The sequence below is a fragment of the Garra rufa genome, chromosome 5 (genome assembly GCF_049309525.1).
Source record: "Garra rufa chromosome 5, GarRuf1.0, whole genome shotgun sequence".
NCBI classification, from domain to species: domain Eukaryota; kingdom Metazoa; phylum Chordata; class Actinopteri; order Cypriniformes; family Cyprinidae; genus Garra; species Garra rufa.
In genome coordinates, this window is record NC_133365.1 from 20350702 (window position 1) to 20375350 (window position 24649).

Here is a 24649-nt window from a genome sequence, read left to right on the forward strand (position 1 = left end):
ATGTTTTAATAAAATAGAAAAAATACATATTTACAAGGAAGATGTAAGCAAAATATTAATAGGTCAAAATAATCCATTTTAATAAATTATATATTACTCTGTTTCAGTAATCAAATTTGGGGAGAGGACAAATATTCCCAAATGTTCTGAAAATACAATATGAGTGAATATTAACTGCACAATTACTAGAAATGTGTACCTTGGATTTTATACAAATTGCATACATACAAAATTTGTGGGAAAAGACAGTTTCCAACTCTGACTTTGAATCAGTTTTATAGAGTGGCCAATAAAAACTAAATGTTATGGAATAACTCCCAAAAAGTGTGCTTAACTGCAGAACATACTGTAGGTGTTTGGTAGTGACGTTCCAAAAAGTCACACACAGATTTTTCAGACTTTTGAACACATTTACCTCAAAATGAAGAGACCTATTTACTTACACCTTGTAGCTATGAGATGTATGGGTTTAGTAAAAATCAGTCTTGGCCAATAGACTAAAATATACACCGTTTCAGTAGTGACATACAAATTGCGGGACCCGTTTTTAACATAAAGTTTACTGATTTACAAAGAAAATATCAAATCAATATTTTTCTATTTATCTAAAAGATATTTTAAAAAACAACAATGGAATAAAATGCTACAATATTTCAATATCATTTTAATAAGTTGAAATATAGGGGTTAGGGTTCAGGACAGCCACCTCCCAACTGAAAGTACCCACTAAATGATGATTTTATATACAGGGTGGGCCATTTATATGGATACACCTTACTAAAATGGGAATGGTTGGTGATATTAATGTCCTGTTTGTGGCACATTAGTATCTTGAATAGTATACTAATGTGCGACAAACAGGACGTTAATATCACCAACCATTCCCTTTTTATTAAGGTGTATCCATATAAATGGCCCACCCTGTATATTAAGCTTACTGATATTTTAAATATTATTGTGGGTTTCAACAGATAATAGAAGGATCTTAGTAAACATCTAATATTTGAAAACTTAAATGAGTTTTTTGGTTATGTGACAGCAGTTTACACCAATTCTGTAGAATAGCCCATATAGGGTGCAGTTTAAACACAAGACAATAAGTGAAAAATGACTGTGTGGATTTGAAAGAGCAAACACACAAGCTGAAAAAATGTTTCTTGATTTTATTGTCATGCTTTTGAGGTGTATTTATGAAGTGTACCTTTATTTCACTTTGTATCAAAGTATGTTTCAAATTAAATTACAAAGAAAGACAAAACAAACGTAATGCAGATGCATATGGCTGATCAATGAATAGAAAAGTGCATGACGAAAAGGGTTTAACCATTAAAAAATTATTTACATCGCATCACAAACTATTAGAGAATAACTGTACAACGTAAACAACAATGAATAACACTGGAGTTGGATATGATTCGATTTCTATTTACATCAGGGCACTTTAGCAAAAATATTATCTTTTCTTTTCCCTTTAGTGTTTTAAATTAAATAAAGGAATGAATGGTTTGTTCAAACCTTTTTGTGAATTTTATATAAGGAAGTAAAATGACCAAAAAAAAAAAAAGGAATATTTCAAAGCTAGTAGTTTGCCTCGGATTAATCCAATTAGACAATATGGCTTCTCGGATAATAAAATTCAATCGTATGTACTAAATTATTTCTTAAAGTGAATATAGTACTACATATTTTCACTGATTTTATTGTTGTTCATGTTGTTCCAAATCTAGGACCTTTATGCTGAAAAAAAAAATAGCAAGTCTTAAAGGTCTGAAATGACCAATGAGGGTGAGTAAATGACAGAATTACAATTTTGCTTGAAATCCTTGCTTTAAGAAATCCTTTTGTGAAGCTGTGAATTTTAACAGAATTTCTGATTTCTCTGGTTTAACAAGAAAACCCATGTAAATATTAAAAGAAAGCTATTATACATAATTTATATGCTTTTTAAAAATGGAACAATAACAATGGTATTGTGGGGCAAAAACAACTTGCTTCAAGTAGGCACTGCTGCCACCCAGTGGTCGTAATCAGGAAAACAGCACTTGCTTCCAGAACATCCCATGATAAAATAAATAATTACTACAGTTCTGAGAGCACTTGATTTGTAGTTAACTGCACACTGAGTTGTAGGTTGTTTCAGTGACCCAGAGAACTGATGCCAACTCTGTCAATCTCTGTGACTTATTCCTGCTTGGTTAAAAACGGCAAAACCAGAGCTAGAGATATTTATCAAACCCTGCTCGTTCCTCATCAGAACTCATTCATATGCATGAAACATACAAATGAGAGAACGTCCCCAAATCCCAAATTCAAGTATATTTACTCTATAGTGCCATCTCCCTTAAGATCCTTAAGGGATTTTATTTTGACCCTCAAAGGAACAGGTTAACTTTAGCCGGCACTAATTTGCAGCCAGTGCTGGAGAAGTATTGGCTGTCATTTGGTGTGTAAGTCATGGCGCCCCCTACGGACGATGCCACATCTGCACGCTGACACTCTCCGCGCTGGCAGAGCTCCCGCTGGGCACAGCGCTCCACGTGTCGCCGCAGCAAGGGGAGGAAAGGCACAAAACGAGTGATAAGCTTTTCTGTAATTATTCTGGAGTGGTAGAACCCACCTGGGAAACAAAGTTCACTTACAGATTAGATTGATTTAACAGGAAAATTGTGCAACCTATATTAAGCACTAAGGTTAGCAGCTATCATTAACATGATTAAACTGAAGATCTACGACACTCACTGTTCTTGTTGTTGTACACTGCATCAGCAATACTGTCTTCCAGCTCTTTAGGGAGAATGTCCTCTCGATCTCTACCTGCCTGTCGGCTCTCCAGCGCAACTTTGTTTATTACCTCCTGACCCACAGTACTGAAAAAAAAAACAAAGAAAAAAACACAGTTCATCCAAAAATTTAAATTTTGTCATCATTTACACATCATCGTGTTTTTCTAAAACTATAAGACTTTGGTTAATCTTCAAAAACACTAGACACACAGTTAAATATTTTTTAATGAAACTTGTTTTTCTCAGTTTTTTTTTTTTATTTCTCAGAATTGAGAGTTAGTCGCAAATCCATATAAATTCACAATTGCAAGAAAAACGCAACTTTTTAGTCAGCAATATAAGTACAACAAATATCTCGCAATTCTGACTTTTTAGTCAAAATGTGAGTTTGTATCTCGCATTTCTGACTTTTTAGTCAAAATGTGAGTTTGTATCTCGCATTTCTGACTTTTTTTCTTGCAAATGTAAGTTTGTATCTTACAATTCAGACTTTTTTCCCTCGCAAATGCGAATTTGTATCTCACAATTTTGACTTTTTTCTCGCAAATGCAACTTTGTATCTCACAGTTCTAACTTTTTTCCCTCAAATTTGAGTTTGTATCTTGCAGTTCTGACTTTTTTCTTGAAAATTCAAGTATGTATCTCGCAATTCTGACTTTTTTCATTGCAAATGTGAGTTTGTATCTTGCAATTCTGACTTTTTTCCTCGCAAATGCAAGTTTGTATCGCGCAATTCTGACTTTTTAGTCAGCAATTTTGAGTTCATATCTTGCAGTTCTGACTTTTTTCTTCGCAAATGCAGAATTATAAAGTCCAATTTTGAGAGAAAAAAAGACTGATATGTTCTCAAAATTACATTTATATCTCGCAGTTGTGTTACAATCTAGCTTATAAATAAGATTATTTTCTGCAAATGCAAGTTTGTATCGCACAAATTCTGACTTATCTGTCACAAATGCAAGTTTGTATCTCACAGTTCTAACTTTTTCCCTCAAATTCGAGTTTGTATCTTGCAGTTCTGACTTTTTTCTTGAAAATTCAAGTATCTCGCAATTCTGACTTTTTTCATTGCAAATGTGAGTTTGTATCTTGCAATTCTGACTTTTTTCCTCACAAATGTAAGTTTGTATCTCGCAATTCTGACTTTTTAGTCAGCAAATGTGAGTTCATATCTTGCAGTTCTGACTTTTTTCTTCACAAATGCAGAATTATAAAGTCCAATTTTGAGAGAAAAAAAGACTGATATGTTCTCAAAATTACATTTATATCTCGCAGTTGTGTTACAATCTATTTTATAATTCAGATTTATTTCTGCAAATGCAAGTTTGTATCGCGCAATTCTGACTTATCTGTCACAAATTTGAGTTTATATCTCGCATTTCTGACTTTTTTTCTTGTAAATGTGAGTTTGTATCTCACATTTCTGACTTTTTTGTCGCAAATTTGAGTTTATATCTTGCAATTCTGACTTTTTTTGTCGCAAATGTGAGTTTGTATCTCAAAGTTCTGACTTTTCTTGCAGATGCAAGTTTGTATCATACAATTCTGACTTTTTTTCTCTCGCAAATGCGAGTTTGTATCTTACAATTCTGACTTTTTTCTCTCGCAAATGCGAGTTTGTATCTCACAATTTTGACTTTTTTCTCGCAAATGCAAGTGTGTATCTTGCAATTCTGACTTTTTTTCTCACAAATGCAAGTTTGTATCTCACAGTTCTAACTTTTTTCCCCTCAAATTCGAGTTTGTATCTCACAGTTCTAACTTTTTTCCCTCAAATTCGAGTTTGTATCTCGCATTTCTGACTTTTTTTCTTGCAAATGTAAGTTTGTATCTTACAATTCAGACTTTTTTCCCTCGCAAATGCGAATTTGTATCTCACAATTTTGACTTTTTTCTCACAAATGCAAGTTTGTATCTCGCAATTCTAACTTTTTTTCTCACAAATGCAAGTTTGTATCTCACAGTTCTAACTTTTTTCCCTCAAATTTGAGTTTGTATCTTGCAGTTCTGACTTTTTTGCTGGAAAGGGTTCAAATATGCAAAAGATGCTGGAAAATGAAGAATCTGCAGGACCTGAAGGATTTTTTCTGAAGAACAGTGCTCAGTTTAACTGTTCAGAACAAACAAGAGACTCGTGAACAACCGTTACAAAACAAAAAAAAACAAAACAATCGTAGATCATCCAGGTAACCACACGCAGTAATAAAAACTAAGGTTTCTCAAACTTTTGCAGGGGGTTATTTTAATAATTTCAGCTATTATTTTGTATTGTGGATTATATGTAAACATCTTTGATGTAAAATATCTTACTCAGGACAGTACTAAATAAAAAATAATATGCATTTTGTATGATCTCTCTTATTTTGTTAAAATTATTCACATTTTCACAGATTCTACAAGGGATTCCCAAACTTTCGCATACCAATGCATCCTACAATTCTGAGAAAAAAATGTCAGAATTGCAAAACGCAAACTCACAATTGCTAGAAAAAAGTCAGAATTGTAAAATAAAAAGTCTTAAATAAAAAAAGTCTTCTAAAGTTTGATTACCTGGACTTTCAATAAAGGAACAAAAATCTCTCAGGTTCTATTTTAAATATTTTCATTAGTTTTTCACAAATTAACCATAGTCATAAGGGTTTGAACTGACATGAAGGTGAGGACATGACACACTTTTTTGGTCAACTATCACCTTTGCTTTGAAATCTGTTATCGTCCTGAGGGATGGAAATGCATCCATAATAAGAAAACAAAATATTATTTAATCAATCAGTCATTTAGACTTACCTGATAAAAATATAAATCGCCTTACGGTAGTTCGTCCGGAACAGAACATGAAAGGGGCCTAAATGTGGTTCTAAAACATCGATGACACCAGGAGGCATTTTCTCCATCTCATCGAAGATAAAGATTGAGCGAGCACAAGCCGTGAGGTTTCTCTCGACCCAGAGTTTTAGATCTGACTGTGAACAAAAACAAAATGAACAAACATTAATAAAAGACTGGACTCATCCAGGAACTAAATATTAAACTGTGTTAATATCAGTAAACATACACATACCCTGTACTGTTTCACCCTGTCAGCTGAAGGAAAGTGTAAAGTGGGAACAAACTGATGGATGTATGGACTGCCCATAGCCGTTCCATAGATGTGTCGTCCAATCATAGAGCTGACCAGACTTTTTCCAGTCCCAGATGCTCCATGTAAAGACAACACCAGTGGTCTGTCGGGATTTTCATTCTGTAAAAAATTCACCACTGCTTCCGAGACAATGTCCTGAGCCATATGCTGACCATAAAGGTTTCTATAAAGGTCCCACTCTAAACCTGTAAACACAAAAGCACAGTTGGGATATTTAAATAGGTTTGTGGATAAAACCTTGCTGTTACACTGGAGCATGAACAGCTGTCACAAGATCCTTGACACATATACTGCATGACACAATGACACATCAATTCATTAAGGACATGTCAAAAGCAGAAGTTTGTTTCATGAGATATTTACTGTTACCACACAAGTTGGTTTGGTATGCTTACCAAGTATGTAAATAAGATTATATAAAAACAAACACAATGATTAAGTACTAACTTATAAGATAAGACCTCAGTTAAGTGACTGCCAACTGTCTTGTATAATACATTCTGTAATTTTTTTGTTAATTTTCATTTTGTGTTTATTGTGTGAAAATGTTACTCTTTCAAATATTTACGTATAGTCACACCTCTCTAGTGTTATCAGTTGCCCAGCTAAATCGATATGTATATAATTATATGCATTTTATGACATTAAAATTTATTTATGAACATATAGGCAGCCAACATTAGAAAGATTTGACCTCAAATGAATTTTAGCATTTCATCTAGTCACACAGCAATCATAGCTGCAGACACACACACTGTGAACTATGTAGCATTTCGTTTGTTTACAGTGTGGTCAGCTGTCATCTACCAATAATGGTTTAGTTAAACTTGGCGTATGTGGTATAACGAAATAAAAAGTGTCCGTTATTTATTTTAAAAGAAGACCCTTGGTTTTACTGTAGTACTGAGTACTACAGAAGCTAACGCTAGCTGTCTTACATGCTGAAAAGACAGCTGGTAAGATCCCACACACCTTACCTTTTATGTCTGGCTTGAAGTCACAGTCGCAGCTATCAGATATTGAACAAAAAATAGATTTCATCTCAAAACCGGTACCTAAAGACGTACAATAAATTAAAAGAAGTATAAATATCATTTTAGCTACTGTATAGCCTCGGAGCACAGCTCCAAGATGAGGTGGCTGGCGGAAGCAGAACTACTACAGCGCTACACTAGAGGGCAACAAACTGATTTCACACATTTCCGCGAATCGGTTCTTTCGAGCAGTTCGAGTAGAACGGATGATTCACTGAATCTTTTACGTCGTGACGTATTCGCATAATTCCGTGGCCCCCAAAATAACAAAAAAGGTTTTTCTTTTTAAGTAAGTTTTATTTAAGTTTTATAACGGTATTAATAGTAATTTTACGTGTTCCAAGCTCATAAAAAACTTAATTTAGAACCTATATTTGCATTTACAAACTGCAGAATTATTTCACGTTTTAATAAAACGCTATTATATACATTCTTCGTATTGCCTATGTGGTAAATATATTTCCAGTATGTATTCTTCTTCTACCATTTAAGTAACCTTTCGCTCTATCACAACATTTTTGAAGTAGGAAGCTCGTCTGTTTTCGGCTCATTATGAACCAGACATGAACGAGGCCGTTCTCGGTTCAGTGACTCGAGAACCGCAAAGAGCAATGTAGAAATAGGACATCCCTGGTAGGAATGATTATAAGTAGGCTACAAAGGAAGTTATTTAGTACAGAAATACTAGTGCTAGTACACAGTTTATATATTTTTTATACTACATAAAAAACAAAACAAATAGCCTATGTGTTCTGTAGAGTGTGATTATAATCAGCATGTTAACAGTAAAAGTTCCTAAACAAGAAATATGCATAGAAAAAAATGATTTTGAATCAATGATGTTTAAATAAATTAGGCATAAGAGATTCACTTGACCAAAGATTTACTTGACTATGATGTGGCGACTGGTATCAAAGTACATACACTACTATTTCACATCAGTAAATGCTTGGCAATAAATCAGATAAACAAACATTTCATTTGGAAACATATACCACAGTAAATTTAATGGAGGAAAATCAAAGTATAAATCAGCTCTGTATTTATTTATAAACAATGTCTGTAAGTATGAAATTATAGAGTTAAATATATAATATTAAAATCTTTCCAAAAAGTGTACCAAAGAGTAAATATTACCCATTATCTGGTCATTGATTATATGAACCAATAACAGTGCAATTAAAACATACTTCAGAGTTCAAAGTTAACAATATTAGCATAGTTAAAGTTACTTACTCTTGAAAATATAACTTTGGGTATTGATTTTATGTACACTCTGTAAACAATAAGACATTATATAAAACAAAAATAACATTGATAATCAAATAAGTTAAAATTGCAGGATGTGTTGAGTTTATATACAGTGGCAGACATACATCCCCTCTATAAAGCTATGAAAAAAACAATGTAACTAAATAAATTCATAAAACATAGTAGATATTCTGAAAATGGCAGTCATCCCTTCTGTCATTTTGGTGATTTGGAAAGCTCAAGCCTGTTGGACAGAGCTGTCAGCACTTCATCAAATTTTGAATAACGTTCATCTTTATTTCTTTCGACTCCACGGCTTCCCCACAGGAGACGCATCTGAAACTCTGTGAGGAAGATCTCCAGAACATCTGCTTCCTCCTGAAATCCTGCAAATGAATAATTCAGAACATTATATACACCTGACCTAAAACATAACCTTTATGTTCACATTGCAAGTATGCAAATTTTATTCTTATTTTTACCTTTTATGCTTATTTGACTTTAAAGTAGACAGTTTTTAATAAATGCAGCTATTTATGTCTTTATCAAAAGTATTCTAAATATCCCTAAAATTCTGTACCCATTAGAAATTGTTTATGTTATAAAGCCATTACCCTGCAGTTTGGCCTCTGCATTAGCACTGAAGATCCTCCCGTTGCACGCGATCATGCGTGCAGCATCCAGATGGCTCAAGACCATGGCCACTCCAGTGTCTGTACTTTCCCATGACTCTGACTCCTCAAGAGCCACAACATTTCTTTCAAGAAGGGCCAGCAGAGGGAGCACATGGGGAAAAGTTGTGTCTGTGGGTCTACTTATCTCTGAAAGAGAGTAGTAAGCAAAGAGAATCTTTAAAGCAACTGTGTCACAGACAGAATATGAATAAATTAGAGTGTGAATGAATACCTTCTCCATCATTCATCATCCTCATTGAGGGTCTAAGGGTTTTCTCATAAAGGACAGCACTTTCTGTGTACTTCTGACGTAAAACCGTCCATGTCTCATTCAAGCGAGCAATCTGAAAAGGAAAAGACTGATTGATTAGAACATTATTAACAAATTATTATCAATTTTAATTAACTTGTTTTTATTCATTAAAGGGGACATCAGATGCCCATTTTCCACAATTTGGTATGATTCTTTAGACTTCATTAAATGTCTGCATACTTTGGTGCTCTTTAAATGATAATGAGCTATTGCTCACGCCTCAGGTTTTCAGAGTATCTGCAGGATTTTTAAGCTAAAATTTAAGACTTTTTAAGATCTGCACAAGTAAAATTAATATCATAGCAGGTTAGGGCAATGTCTATGGTAACATGTTAAACTGTAAAATGATTTACAGCATGATTTACAGTTTTTATACAGGTTTTCACAAAACAAAATGTTTTATAAAATTATGTCAAAAGTATTAATTATATTAATTAAAAAAAATCAATCAATTATTATAATAATTAAATAACATATAAATACATTCTGTTATTTTGTCTTAATTGTTTAGATTTCTATAATGCATTATCTTCTTGTCGATCCACCAGTTTACATTCACAGCTCATGCTGCATGTTTGAGTGTAAAATCTCTGGTTGATTTTCACTTTGGTCAGAACAAAAACAGCAGACAGCCTTATTGGAAATGCAAATTCATTCTCTGAAAGCAGGTGGTGCTTTCGGAACAGCAGAAATATTGCAGTTTTCCCGGTAACTGCAAATTTAAGACCTCTTGAAATCACAATTAAGACTTTCTTGTACCATTTAAGACTTTTTATGGCCTTAAATTTAATACAACTACAATTAAGACTTTTTAATCAATTAGAAATTAATAAAGAATTTGAGCAATTTTATATGAAATTATATTCAACTGAGTCAACAAAAGAAACCAGACTCTTCAACAACTTTTTTTGATAACTTAGATATTCCCTCCATTAATGAAAGTGATAAAAAGTTATTAGAAGAACCTACTTTGGAAGAGGTTAATTTTGCAATACATAGTCTACAATCTTCAAAGGCACCTGGTCCAGATGGGTATACATCAGAATTTTACAAAACTTTCCTCACAGATGTTGCCCCTCTTCTTCTAGAGGTTTTTAATGAATCATTAGAGAGGGGTCTTCTTCCAGCCACATTATACCAGGCATCAATTTCTTTAATACATAAGAAAGGAAAGGACCCACTTGATCCAGCATCATATAGGCCAGTGAGTCTATTAAACGTAGACAGCAAAATATTAGCTAAAATTATGGCCATTAGGTTAGATAAAGTACTACCAGCTATAATTCATGAGGATCAGACGGGTTTTATTAGAAACAGACAAATGGCTCACAACAATCCTTAGATTATTTGATATAATATATTCCTCTCATTCAAGATCTCATTCTGAAATACTTATTTCATTAGATGTTGAGAAGGCCTTTGACAGGGTTTAAGTGGGATTATCTCTTCTCGACCCTGTCGAGGTTTGGTTTCGGTACTATATTTATTTCATGGATTCGGCTCCTTTATACATCCCCAATGTCATCAGTACAGACCAATAATCTCGGGTCTGATTACTTTAGGTTGACTCGTTCTACTAGACAAGGTTGCCCATTATCGCCAATGCTTTTTGCACTAGCAATTGAACCTTTGGCGATTTCTCTGCGAAACTTGACTGGTTATAGTGGGATTGTTCGAGGTGGAGGGGAACATAAAGTATCATTATATGCGGATGATTTATTATTATATATATCCAACCCATGTAAATCTGTTCCTGAGCTGCTAGACAATCCAGTAGTTTCGCATAGACTCAAGATTTGGTCCCAGGTCCGAAAATCTTTTGGCTGGCAAGTTGGTTCTCTCCAAAGCCCCCTCATAAAGAATCAATGGTTTGCTCCCTCATTTAAAAATACAATATTTGATGACTGGTTTGGAAAAGGAATTCATAGTTTTATAGATCTATTTATTGATAAAATTTTCCCATCATTTGAGCAACTACAAAACAAATACAACATACCTCAGTCTCATTTTTTTTTTAATATTTACAGGTGCGTAACTTTGTTAAACAAAATAATCCAGTATATCCCAATTCTCTGAATCAATCAGTAATGGAAATGATCATCTTACATGATCCTCATAAGAAAGGACGCATTTCATACATATATGAAATGCTCTTTCAGTTGACAAGCACATCAACTCTAGAACACTTAAAGTCCTCCTGGGAGGAAGATTTAGGTGTAGAAATTACAGAGGAGCAATGGGAAACAGCCCTCAAACAGATCCATAAGTCATCGGTATGTGCAAGGCATGGCCTTATACAATTCAAAGTAATACATCTTTTACACTGGTCTAAGCAAAAACTCAATAAGATATTTCCGGAGGTAGAATCCTTCATGTGATCGTTGTGGACTTGTACCAGCATCATTGGCTCATATGTTTTGGAGCTGCTCAAAATGATCAGCTTACTGGAAAGGTATCTTTCTGACATTTTCAAGGATATTTCAAAGACCTATTGAACTAGATCCACTGATGGCGGTTCTAGGTATTGTAGAATCTGAGATAGCTAAAAACAGTACTGAACGAAACATGGTTTCATTTATCTGTCTACTAGCACGAAGGTTAATACTATTAAACTGGAAACAAAAAGCTGCCCCTTCATATATTAATCTAATGAGGGATGTAATGAAACATTTGGAGCTGGAGAAAATCAGATGGACCCTCAAAAAGAAAGGAGAAAAATTCTATAAAATTTGGCAAGCGTTTATAGATTATTTTAATGATACAAATGTTATTGGAAATGGATAAATTGACCCCCTGAAACAAATAAACATTTAAACTAAGAAGAAGATTAGATTTGAGGAATCTAACCCCCCCCCCAAAAAAAAAAATCATTATAACTAACCAATAATGACTCATATTCCTGAACCTGCAATAAAAATCCATTCTGTTAGATTATGAAATATGCAGGCTATAAGATAATTTCGAACAGTTGCAAACTTTTGAGGAAAAAACAGTGAAACTAATTGAAGGTTAAATGTGTTTTTTTTTGTAGTTTTTTGTATGTGTATGTTATTGTCAACATTGTTTATTGGACAATGGTATGTGAGTGAATATGTGTTTGTGTATGTTTTGTAAGTTTTGAATATAAGGAAAAAAATCTAATAAATAAATTAAAATAAATACTTAAGCAGCAAAAAAAAAAAAATATATTATTGATAAACTTTTTTTTGTAGTTCAAGAGAGGTCTTCCTAACCTGTGGTAATTCGAGGCATTTCATAACTGTGGCAAAGCCAAACAAATTGCCCAAACTGCTCTTGAGTTCAGAGGCCAGGCAGATGGCTCTGTGCAGCAGGGTAGCTCGTTCATCAGCACTGCCTGTGCAGCCCAGCAGCTGAACAGCCAGCATTATGGACATGGTGTGGAACCTGAGGGGCGAAGGAGGAGTTATTTAGAACAGGTTATCATCTCACTGAAAGACTTGATCTTACAAAGCGAGGGTAACTAACCTTTCAAGTAGATCTTGACGGAGAAGATGTCCATGTGGGAGGGTAAGTAGCTCCAATCCTGAACCCACCCCCATTCCTTTCATCATATCATCAGACGTATCCAGAATTCGAGCAACCTGCAGAGTTGAGATTAATAATCTTGTTATTTAAGTGCAGAATCTTCTTATTTGCAGCACATAACATACTTGAAAAAAGTTATGAAAAAAATAATTTAATGTAATAATAATAACAATGTGATTTAAAATGCAATTCACATATCACATACTTTTCGATAAGGCCAACTGCAATTCTGGTTTTATTCCTATTAATTGTGCAGCCCTAATAAATGTAGGGGCCTAATGATTTCCGCAATGCGGAAAACATGGACAGAAATGCGGAATCCATTCCATAAAAATGGAACTTACTGTAAAATAACATGGGATGTCATAACAAAGTGAAAAATAGCCCATTATTTACTCACCCTCCAGGCATCCTAGGTGTATGTGACTTCCTTCTCTCAGACAAATGCAATGGGAGTTATATTAAAAATTTTCCTGGCACTTTCAAGCTTTATAATGGCATGGGTGGGTGTTTCTTTTCAAAAGTCTAAAACAAGTCCAATAAAGTGCATTCATCCATAATAAAAAGTGCCTCACACAGTTCCGGGGGTGAATAAAGGCCTCCTGTAGTGAATCGATGCGTTTTCGTAACACATACATCCTACGTCATCCACCTGGAATGGCTTCCAGTTGGCGCAAACTAGATTAAAGTGATTATTACATTTTAAATATGGATATTTTTCTTAAAAACATTGATTCGCTACAGGAGGCCTTTATTCACTCCCCCGAACCACGTGAGGCTCTTTTTTATTATGTATGGACGCGCTTTATTGGACTTGTTTTGGACTGATAAAGAGAAACATTTGTAAAATTATAAAGCTTGAAGGAGCCAGAACTATTTTTAATATAACTACGATTGCATTCGTCTGAAAGAAGGAAGTCATATACACCTAAGATGCATTGAGGTGAGTAAATAATCTGTAAATTTTAATCTTTGGGTGGACTAACCCTTTAAAAATGTAATTTTTGTTCAACTTTTAATAAATTGCCCTTAAATTGTGTACGTTTCTTGACTTCAATTAATTAGCCATGCTTTTTGATTAATATTTTTTAATTTAACCATTAAAACAGAGTCTAGAAAAGTTCAAACTAAAACAAAAATTGGAATCTAGAGAAATTAAAACAGAAAAACTGAATCGGAATTTCACTGGGTCCTATAAATGTCAGTTATTTTAATGCATGAAAAGTAATCTAACCTCCAAACATTAATACTTTATACAATCAAACCTACCATGCAGTCAACTTTGGTGATATGCATGGCCATTGTCTTTATATCAGCTTCAAACAGGACGTCCTTCACTTTTTTCAGTATTCTGGTCTCCAAAGGTTTATTTTCTGGGGGTATCAGTGGTGACTGATACATACTAGGTTTGAAACACGAAACTGTGTCCATGATGAAAGGCACTAAATAATCCTCATCGTACTCCTCTCTGCAATCCAAAGTCTGCATCTCATTTCCTACAAAGGGAAGATTTGTATCCACAGGGTCAGCTTGAGAAATCTCTGGGTCATTTTTTGCATGGTTTGCTTCTCTGTTGTTTTGATGGGAATGTGTCATGGAGGACAGAAGATGTACTGTTGGCTCTAAATAGATAAGAGTGTTTTCAGGGGGAGATGAACAAAGCCGTATTTCACTGGACTTTTGGAGGACAGGTGATGAAGGAACTATAACAAACTTCCTGTTTTCAGAGGGGCTTCGTCGCCGCCTGGCCACTGGAGACAAAAGCAGACGCAGAGTCACAATGTTATTCTCATACTCTCTAGTTTTACTTGATTTGATGGGAATTGAATCTTACATGTGCTCATTATTATAGGGGAAGTTGATACAACAACGCGCTGCTCCACAGTGCCATCAAAACTCCTCACAACGTCACTGTGGAATACAGTACAGGACAATCAATTATTAAAGAAAACCTAATTGTTTAAATTTTTTTATGCTTTTGCAGAAGACTCTTATGCTTTCTATTTGAATATATTTTAAAATGTGATTTATTCCTGTAAATGTTCAGCATCATTACTCCAGTGTCTTCAGTGTCACATGATCCTACAGAAATCATTCTAAAATGCTGATTCTGATATGCCCTTTTATTATCAGTGTATAATATACAGTTGAAGTCAAAAGTTTACATAAACTTTGCAGAATCTTCAAAATGTTAATTATTTTACCAAAATAAGAGGGATCATACAAAGTGCTTGTTATTTTTATTTAGTACCATCCTGAATAAGGTATTTCACATAAAAGATGTTTAGTCCACAAGATAAAATAATAGTTGAATTTATAAAAATGACCCCATTCAAAAGTTTATATACACTTGATAGTTGTTCAGCAGTCCCTTATTTGTCCTGAACAGTTAAACTATCTGCTATTCTTCAGAAAAATGATTTAGGTCCCACAAATTCTTGGTTTTTCAGCATTTTTGTGAATTTGAACCCTTTCCAACAATGACTGTATGATTTTGAGATCAAGGTTTTCACACTGAGGACAACTGAGGGACTCAAATGCTCACTGACGCTTCAGAAGGAAACACAATGCAATAAGAGCCGGGGGTGAAAACTTTTTGAATTTGAAGATCAGGGTAAATTTAACTTATTTTGTCTTATGGGAAACATGAAAGTATGTTCTGTAGCTTCTGAAAGGCAGTACTAAATGAAAAATATGATATTTAGGCAAAATAAGAAAAACGTACACATCTTCATTCTGTTCAATAGTTTACACCCCTGGCTCTTAATGCATCATCTTTCCATCTGGAGGATCAGTGAGCGTTTGAAACTTCTGTAATAGTTGCATATGAGTCCTTCAGTTGTCCTCAGTGTGAAAAAATGGATCTCAAAATCATACAGTCATTGTTGGAAAGGGTTTAAATAAACAAAAATGCTGAAAAACCAAAGAATATGTAGTGACCTGAAGGATTTTTCTGAAGAACAGCGGGCAGTTTAACTGTTCAGGACAAACAAGGGACTCATGAACAGCTATCACTAAACAAAAAAAAAAACACAGCTGTGGATCCTTCAGGTAACAACACCTATTACGGTATTAAGAATTAAGCATATGTAAACCTTTGAACAGAGACATTTTTATAAATTCAACTATCTTTTATGTGAAATATCTTATACAGGTCAGTACTAAATAAAAAAATAGCATGCATTTTGTATGATCCCTCTTATTTCGGTATGTAAAGGTGTATGTAAACTTTTGACTTCAACTGTACATACATATATATTGATGTATGTAATAGTGTACTAACGAATGATTTACTGAACAATTTTTATCATAAAACTCACCTCTGTGGTCTTATCAGCTCTATTTCCAAAGCCTCTGTCACCGTTATGCTTTCCCTCTTCATTTGGCTTCCCTTTTGCCTAGTTGGTGAGTTTACCGGGCTGTTCTCCACACTTGGCAGCCCAAACATGGTTTCTAAGTGTCTAAGTGGAAGTGTCCTGATAACTGGTGAGTAAATGTAGGCACCACTCTGCTTTGTCAGAGGCCTTTTATTTCCAACATAGGAATGAACCAGCGCTGGCACAGAATCAAATGTTTCCTTCTCCAGAATGTACTGCTCTTGAGTATGTGTGTCATAAGATCTGAGCAGAACCTTGTGGATGAGGAAATGAAGAGCTTTCTGGTTCCAGCAGCAGGTTAAGACATAGTCTCCAACGCTAGTGAGGGAGTCACGGACTAGAAAATCACCATCCCGTTGCACAAGAGACTCAGACACCTGTCAAACCAAGACAATGTAAATATGTAAGGTTCCTCATTGGTATCTATGGTAACAACTTTTAAAGGGTCATCGGATGCAAAACTAACTTTTACATGTTGTTTGAACATTAATGTGTGTTGGCAGTTTGTGTACACATCCACCCTACAATTATAAAAATCCCCCCAGTGGTATTTTTTCATCTTTAATTAGAATTAGGGATAAGTAAAATTATCTATTATTATTATTATTATTTTAAAATCATCTTCTTATCGTTGTGACAAAACACAGTTGATTGACATGAGCGTCTTACCTTAGACCCGCCCTCAGCGAGCTGAAGCAGGCCGAATACGATTGCCATTGTGTCGACTTTGGACAGAGGACAACTTTACTTTCATTTTTAAAAGGAAAGCGCCGATTCTGATCTACATATGCATCTATGTTCGTGTGAATCACTCGTGATGCAGCTTCACCCACAGCAGAAGTGAGTTATAAGGGTTTTTTATGCATCTTTGCAAATGGCCTTTCTTAATAATGTGCTTGTTGGCAAGTTTTGCTGATAAACGCAGCTAAACGCGGCTAAATGCGGCTAAAGTAAACATTACCGCTCATAATCCCACAGCAGAGAGGGGCGGGGCAGGGTGGGGCGAGCAGAGCTCATTTGCATTTAAAGGGCCCATGCGATTGTCACGTATCTGGTCTATCTCGTCATGAACTCTAGCACACACATTCTGGACTGCAAACCATATAAGCCACTGCACCAATCACTGCACACAGCTGCTCCTCGTTTCCCACTGAACTGATTGCTGCACACACCTGTTTATCATTTACCCACATGCATTTAAGCCACTCACACACACAGCCACCTTGCGAAGTCTTACCGTTCCATATGGTCATTATTCTAAGCGTTTTTCTCTGTGTTGGATTATCTGTGTATGACTCTGGACTGTGTACCCCGTTGACGATTCCTGCTTCCTGCCATTGCGACCATTGCCTGTCTATTGAACTGTTTCCCGGATTACCTACGTTGTTCCTGTTTTCTGGTGATTATTCCTGCATGTTGACGATTCTAATAAATGCTGCAATTGGATCCGCACGTCTCAGTCTGACTCCTTGTGACAGAAGACTTCGCCTCTACAAGGATCCAGCAGCTTTATTCTCCAGCATCACAATATGGACCCGCATGAGTCTGTAAGCAAGATGGCCTCCCTTCTAGAGTCTCTTGACAAGATGACCTCCCTTCTAGACTCTGTTCGCAAAATGGCTGCCCTTCCAGAGTCTGCTCTCAAGATGGGCCCCCTTCCACAGCCATGGCACAAGATGGCTACCGTCAAATCAGAGTCTCCACCGCCAGAGCGCCCTCCAGTGACTGCGCCGCCAGAGCGCCCTCCAGTGACTGCGCCGCCAGAGCGCCCTCCAGTGACTGCGCCGCCAGAGCGCCCTCCAGTGACCGCTCGCTCAGAGCCTGCTCTTCCAGAGTCTCCGCTGGAGACGCCCAGCCCTCCTGAATCTCCGCTGGGGTCGTCCAGTTCTCCAGAGCCCGCTCCTCAAGAGCGTTGTCCAGAGCCCGCTTCACAAGAGCGTCGTCCAGAGCCCGCTTCACAAGAGCGTCGTCCAGAGCCCGCTTCACAAGAGCGTCGTCCAGAGCCCGCTCCTCAAGACAGCCTTCCAGGGACTCCGCTGGTTCCGCCCAGCCTTCCAGAGACTCCGCTGGTTCAGCCCTGCCTTCCAGAGCCTCCGCTGGTTCCACCCAGCCTTCCAGAGCCTCCGCTGGTTCCGCCCAGCCTTCCAGAGACTCCGCTGGTTCCGCCCAGCCTTCCAGAGACTCCGCTGGTTCCGCCCAGCCTTCCAGAGCCTCCGCTGGTTCAGCCCAGCCTTCCAGAGCCTCCGCTGGTTCAGCCCAGCCTTCCAGAGCCTCCGCTGGTTCAGCCCAGCCTTCCAGAGCCTCCGCTGGTTCCGCCCAGCCTTCCAGAGCCTCCGCTGGTTCCGCCCAGCCTTCCAGAGACTCCGCTGGTTCCGCCCAGCCTTCCAGAGACTCCGCTGGTTCCGCCCAGCCTTCCAGAGACTCCGCTGGTTCCGCCCAGTCTTCCAGAGACTCCGCTGGTTCAGCCCTGCCTTCCAGAGCCTCCGCTGGTTCCGCCCAGCCTTCCAGAGACTCCGCTGGTTCCATCCAGTCGTCCTGAGATTCCTGTCTGCCCGGTTCTGGTCACGGAGCTCATGCATGGACTGTTCCCACCCACCCTCCCTGCTGCTCCAGTCCCGCCACCTCTGTCTCCTGACAGTCCCTCTGCTCACCCACATCCCACCTTCGGTGCAGAGGACTTGCCGTGGGACTGCCAGTCTCCATCGGTGTCCAGACTAAAGGATCCCTCACCATCACCTCCAGTCTCAGAGTCCTGGACTCCACCTCGGTCCTCCGACCCTGCGGCTCCACCCCAGCTCTGTGCTCCCTCGTCTCCGTTGTCGGCCATCGGCCCACCAGCTCCTCCGGGCTCCATCGTCTCTCCGGCTCCGCCCCGGTCAGTCGTCGCCCCACCTTCGCCTCTGGACTCTACTCCTCCGGCTGCGCCTCGTCACTCCGTCCTGCCGGCTCTGTGGACCTCCTCCCTCCCGTGGGCACAGCCTCGATCCTCTGTCACTCCGGCTCCGCTGCGTACCTCCGGACCTCCATCTCCGCCGGGGTTGCCAGAGCCTTGGGCTCCGCCTTGGCCCTCCGGATCCTCGGTGTCACCTAGGACCATCGACTCTCCGGTTCCGCCTCGGGCTCCACCGGCTCCACCTCCGTCGGTCGGCCCCATGCAGGAGCCAACCCTTCCTCCGCCATGGCTTCTCCCTCCGTCGGCTCCGCCTCAGTTCGTGGTTCCAGTACCCCTACATGGACCTGGCCCTCCATCCCTCCCCCTGTTCCGCCTCCGCTCCACCACCCTCCAGGTTGTATTATGTGGTTAGAGCGTCTGGAAGCCGCTCCTTGGGGAGGGGCTCTGTCACGTATCTGGTCTATCTCGTCATGAACTCTAGCACACACATTCTGGACTGCAAACCATATAAGCCACTGCACCAATCACTGCACACAGCTGCTCCTCGTTTCCCACTGAACTGATTGCTGCATACACCTGTTTATCATTTACCCACATGCATTTAAGCCACTCACACACACAGCCACCTTGCGAAGTCTTACCGTTCCATATGGTCATTATTCTAAGCGTTTTTCTCTGTGTTGGATTATCTGTGTATGACTCTGGACTGTGTACCCCATTGACGATTCCTGCTTCCTGCCATTGCGACCATTGCCTGTCTATTGAACTGTTTCCCGGATTACCTACGTTGTTCCTGTTTTCTGGTGATTATTCCTGCATGTTGACGATTCTAATAAATGCTGCAATTGGATCCGCACGTCTCAGTCTGACTCCTTGTGACAGCGATAAAATGAGCTAATATTTTGCAGAGCTGATTTTGACAAGGTAAAAGGGTGTTTTTTACACTACTATTGAGAATTTTTAACCAAAGTATATTAGAGACCTTTCATTAAGACCCTAAATAATCATATGAACTTGTGGAAAATGGGCATCAGATTACCCTTTAAATGGTTAGTTTACCCAAAAATAAAAATTCTCTTAATTACGCGCCCTTATATTGTTCCAAACCTGTAAGGCCTTTATTCATCTTCAGAACACAAATGAAGATAAAGTCAAAGTTAGGTATTTTCGTAGCTTTATAAAATTATGGTTGAACCATGACTATTTTAAAAATGTCCTTACTACCTTTCTGAGCCTTGAACGTTTCAGTTGTGTTGCTGTCTATGGAGAGTTAGAAAATTCTCGGATTTCATCAAAAATATCTTAATTTGTGTTCCGAAGATGAACAAAGATCTTACGGGTTAGGAACGACATGAGGGTGAGTAATTAATGACAGAATTTCTATTTTTGGGTGAACTATCCCTTTAACAACCATGGTTTGTAGACCATTTTCTACAAACATTTACAATGCAAATTTTTTCTTTAGAATATTAAAAAGCTCTTCAAACAAAGATAAAAAATGGTTCTTTTAAGAACTGATTACTTCTTTTGGGGAATTAACAATTTTTTTTATAGCATATGGGAAAACATCTTTTTGGAACCTATATTTTTACATAAAGATATTTACAATCTCACCTCCCAAGGTATCCGACCATGGTACCAGCCATGACTTGATAAGTTACAGCTGCTCAATTTCAGCTCTTCTTCCAACTCCTGCTTTAGTTTGTCTGATGGTGAATTCAGTTGGCATGTCTCTTTAGAAAACTAAAGAAAATAAAGCAATGATTAGAAAGCAAACTTCCTATAAAACTAATGACTCACATCTACATTGCAGCTCTTGGCTGTTAAGGTGACATCATTGTGTTGACTCTCTGTAAAAGGCCAATATATATCACTGCAGTAATATATTATTGCTAACAGCATTGTGTGGAGACTCACATGCAGCAACTATCCCCATTATCCAATATATTTATACGTTCATCCGGAGCAATAAAACTGATAAAGCTGAACTTAAATTATGGGAAAACGTCCTGCATGTTAAGTAACCATTGTGCAGAAAGACAAACGACAGTAATGGTGAAAATACTGCCTTTGTTCTAGAGGCTACAACAGAACTACCAGCGGTACAATGTGAAACATCTCTATTTAAATGTGAGCCCGTTTTCAGTTGCTCTAAAATAAACAGCAACATTTGGCACAGTTGGTTGCCTACAGTAACCCTGTTTGTCCTCAACCATTCTGAACACATGGGCAGCAGTCCAAGCCCTTTTGTGTCACCCATCCTAATACAATTAGAGTTTAATGGCTAAGCTCTCAGACTCCTTTGTAAGTAACAAAATAACCTTCATAATGCTGCCATTTTTATCTTTAATAGTCAATGCTCATCATTTTTTACCAAAAGTTAATGGGGTAGTTCACCCAAAAACCTGTATGACGTTCATCTGCGGAATGCAAAAGAACATATTTTGTAGAATATTGATAATTAAACAGTTTAGGTTCACACTGGTTTCTATCATGGACAAAAAACTACAATGGAAGTCAATGGGAAACTGTTTAGTTTTCAAATATTTTTAAAATATCTTCTTCTGTGTTTCACAGAAAAAAGAAAATCAGGTTTGGAATGTAAATGAAGACAGAATTTTTATTTTCTCCTTAACAATGTCACAATGTCACCCTGAAACCTGTCAAGTTAATATATTACACGGTAGCCTACCTTTACATAAACGCCACTGTTTTCCATGTGACCTGAATGCCTGTAAAATACAGAACAAATGATAAAATTAGACCAGTGTGGTAACCGATGTCAAAATGTGGTAATGTGCAATGATTCATGTGTTTGTTTCTGAGTGGAAACTCTTATTCATAAGCATAACTTCACATTAGAGTATGCAGTGACAGGCAGGTGGCTCCAAGGCAGGAAACGGTCACAGGAAAACACATGCTGCTCTTTCCCATGACCGCTATATCCTTTGTGTATTAGAAGATGCTTTTACACAGTTTAGTATATTAACTGCTGGACCACAGATACATCTGACAACACCCAGTTACAGCCTGCTGTGTCCATTCCCAAACAAAAAGCCTCCATGCCAGACAGACTGAATATCTTAGAGATTACAACACCAGTTCCCTCTCATGGTTTCACAATCAGATATTTAACTTTCCGTACAGAACACAGCCTTCTGGGCTGGAAAAAAAGTAGTTAAAAACAAAACGTTGAATGCATTCCTCAACTCACAGTCAGACAAATACCACAAGTCTCATTGTTTTCCAGTACAAATATAGAAGTATAAATATGGAACACACATATTTTTTATATACTACCAGTCAAAAGTTTTTGAACAGTAACTTTTTTAATGTTTTTTTTTTTAAGGAAGTCTTTTCTGCTTACCAAGCCTGCAATTATTTGATCCAAAATATAGCACAAACAGTAATATTGTGAAATATTTTGCTATTTAAAATAACTGCTTTCTATTTTAATATATTTTAAAATATAATTTATTTCGGTGATCAAGGCTAAATTTTTAGTCTTCAGTGTCACATGATCCTTCAGAAATCATTCTAATATGCTGATTTGCTGTTCAAGAAACATTGTTTACGTTTTACAATGTTTATTGTAAACATTATTATTATTATCAATATTTAATAAAGGTGAGGATTCTTTGATTAACAGACAGATCCAAAGATCAGCATTTGTCTAAAAAAAAGGATTTTGTAACATTATACACTATATCATTTAAAGGATGCTTTAAATTGATCAAAAGTGATGATAAAGACATTTATAATGTTAGAAATATTTCTATTTCAGATAAATGCTGGTCTTCTGAACAGTATATTCATCAAAGAAACCTGAAAAATTCCACTCAGCTGTTTTCAACATCATAATAATAATAAATGTTTTTGAGCAGCAAATCAGAATGATTTCAGAAGGACCATGTGACTGGAATAATGATGCTAAAAGATCAGCTTTAAAATCACAGGAATAAATTACATTTTAAAATATATTCAAATAGAAAACAGTTATTTTAAATAGTAAAATTATTTCAATAATTTATGTTTTTGCTGTATTTTGGATCAAATAAATGCAGGTTTGGTGAGCAGAAAAGACTTTAAAAAAACATCAAAAATCTTTTCACTGATAGTACACACACACACACACACACACACACACACACACACTACACTACATTTGGTTTAATTTTTGGTTAGAAAATATTTGCCATATGGGGTAAGAAACAACATTATTTGAAAACAAGTCTCAATGCCAATTACAATTTTGTTTGTTTAATTGTTTTTATTTTTACATTATATAAATCATACGTCATCTAAAAAATCTCTTAACAAACCATAAAATAACCTCCCACCAGAAAATCATTCTCAGAAAATCATTCTCCTCTACAAAATACTCCCTTAAACACTTTACTTGTTCTCAGTAAAAAATCTCTCCACAAATACGACATGCGATGTGACAGGATGAGGATGAGCAAACTTTGTTTTGTTGTTTTCCTCAGTCAAATCATGAATATTTCAATATATCAAGAACTAAATGGTATAAACATATTAGACGTCACTTTTAAACACCTTACAGTAATAACATGTAGCGTATGTTATTAATCAGACGATGCCTAAACAACATTTTAACAACCATAAAATAACCTCCTACCAGAAAGAGATTCTCAACAAAGTCATTCTCTCCTAAAAAACACTTGTTAGACCATCCACAAGTGCAACATGCGAAATGACAGGATGAGGATGAGCACGTACTCTACGCACGTTGTTTCTCTGTGTTGTCCTCTTCTGTTCTCTCTTTGTTGTCTAACGGAATCCCAATGGAACTGTAGGAATGTCAGACTCTGAAAGCTGAGCGCGAAAACACATTTCCAAACGGCAGTTACATAATAAGCAGTCAGACTCCCCTCCCCGAACCTCTCTGCTCCTCTCAGACATCCATAAACAAGCTCCATCTATCACTATAATCACAAAAGACTTACTGGCAATGTAACTTTACCGTGACATGCGACTGTTTACTGTTTAAATTAGAGAGAATGCAGCTGCTGCGATTACTTTTATAATCAGAGGACCCGAAAAGTTCAACATTCAAAGTAATTTTGTAATACCTCACCTCAGCGCTCAGTGTGGAACTCATTGCGATTGAATTTCACTTTCATTCTGTTTTATGGTTGTTTAAATAACCTTAGCTGTCATAAACCACTATTAACCCATGGTCATGAGGCTTATCCTGCTGTATGATCTGTGGTGAGTGACACGGAGTCCATTTCATTGTCACGTTCTTTGACACGCAGTGCGTCTATTATTCTTTGCTACAATGTTGCAGTGTCTCCTGATGACGTTTGTTTCTGTATCTTTCTCACCCCTCCCCCTACAACTTGGCAACTTCATCATTCTCACAAAATGCCTGTTATTGTACCCAAAAGCGTTTGTTTAAACAGTTCAGCAATACCAACTGAGGCTCGCAGATGCCCATGGTCTCATTCAGATCATTGTATCATTCCCTGTGCCAGTCTCTGAGTGGCTCAGCTTGCAGATAAAGCAGATTAACTTTTAAAAATGTATTTAGCATTTGAAAATGGCAAAACTAAACAAAACATATAACACTGTTATAAACCATTTACTGTATGAAAATGTCAATCCACACCATT

General features: G+C 37.2%; 2 protein-coding genes across 5 annotated transcripts in view; both read right to left on the reverse strand.

Annotated features, from left to right (window-relative positions):
* Window positions 1–1143: 1143 nt before the first annotated feature.
* tor2a (torsin family 2, member A) lies at window positions 1144–7074 on the reverse strand. Its single transcript, XM_073839540.1, has 5 exons — window positions 6903–7074; window positions 5845–6110; window positions 5571–5746; window positions 2740–2867; window positions 1144–2617 (listed from the first exon to the last, which is right to left on the reverse strand). The coding sequence occupies exons 1-5, from the start codon at window positions 7018–7020 to the stop codon at window positions 2373–2375; spliced, it is 933 nt and encodes a 310-aa protein (XP_073695641.1). The 5' UTR covers window positions 7021–7074; the 3' UTR covers window positions 1144–2372.
* Window positions 7075–7983: 909 nt separating this feature from the next.
* Window positions 7984–24649, reverse strand: part of sh2d3cb (SH2 domain containing 3Cb) — a 17908-nt gene continuing 1242 nt past the window's right edge. The window contains exons 1-11 of one of the 4 annotated variants that reach the window (XM_073839538.1): window positions 24112–24260; window positions 21706–21745; window positions 20628–20756; window positions 16064–16497; window positions 14578–14654; window positions 14013–14494; window positions 12684–12799; window positions 12431–12602; window positions 9117–9228; window positions 8825–9031; window positions 7984–8596 (exon numbers count right to left, since the gene is read on the reverse strand). In XM_073839538.1, the coding sequence (XP_073695639.1) occupies window positions 8427–8596; window positions 8825–9031; window positions 9117–9228; window positions 12431–12602; window positions 12684–12799; window positions 14013–14494; window positions 14578–14654; window positions 16064–16497; window positions 20628–20756; window positions 21706–21732 (1926 nt within the window). In that variant the 5' untranslated portion in view covers window positions 21733–21745; window positions 24112–24260 and the 3' untranslated portion in view covers window positions 7984–8426. Of the gene's footprint in view, window positions 8597–8824; window positions 9032–9116; window positions 9229–12430; window positions 12603–12683; window positions 12800–14012; window positions 14495–14577; window positions 14655–16063; window positions 16498–20627; window positions 20757–21705; window positions 21746–23652; window positions 23857–24111; window positions 24261–24649 lie in introns of those variants that run through there. The other 3 variants (XM_073839537.1, XM_073839535.1, XM_073839536.1) reach the window with 3 other exon arrangements.

Coding starts and splice junctions, on each gene's coding strand:
- tor2a (XM_073839540.1), bottom strand. CDS start 7,020: ATGATATTTATACTTCTTTTAATTTATTGTACGTCTTTAGGTACCGGT. Junction 5,747..5,844: donor ACAGGGTGAAACAGTACAGG/GTATGTGTATGT, acceptor TTTTGTTCACAG/TCAGATCTAAAACTCTGGGT. Junction 2,868..5,570: donor GCGATTTATATTTTTATCAG/GTAAGTCTAAAT, acceptor TTTTTTTTTCAG/TACTGTGGGTCAGGAGGTAA.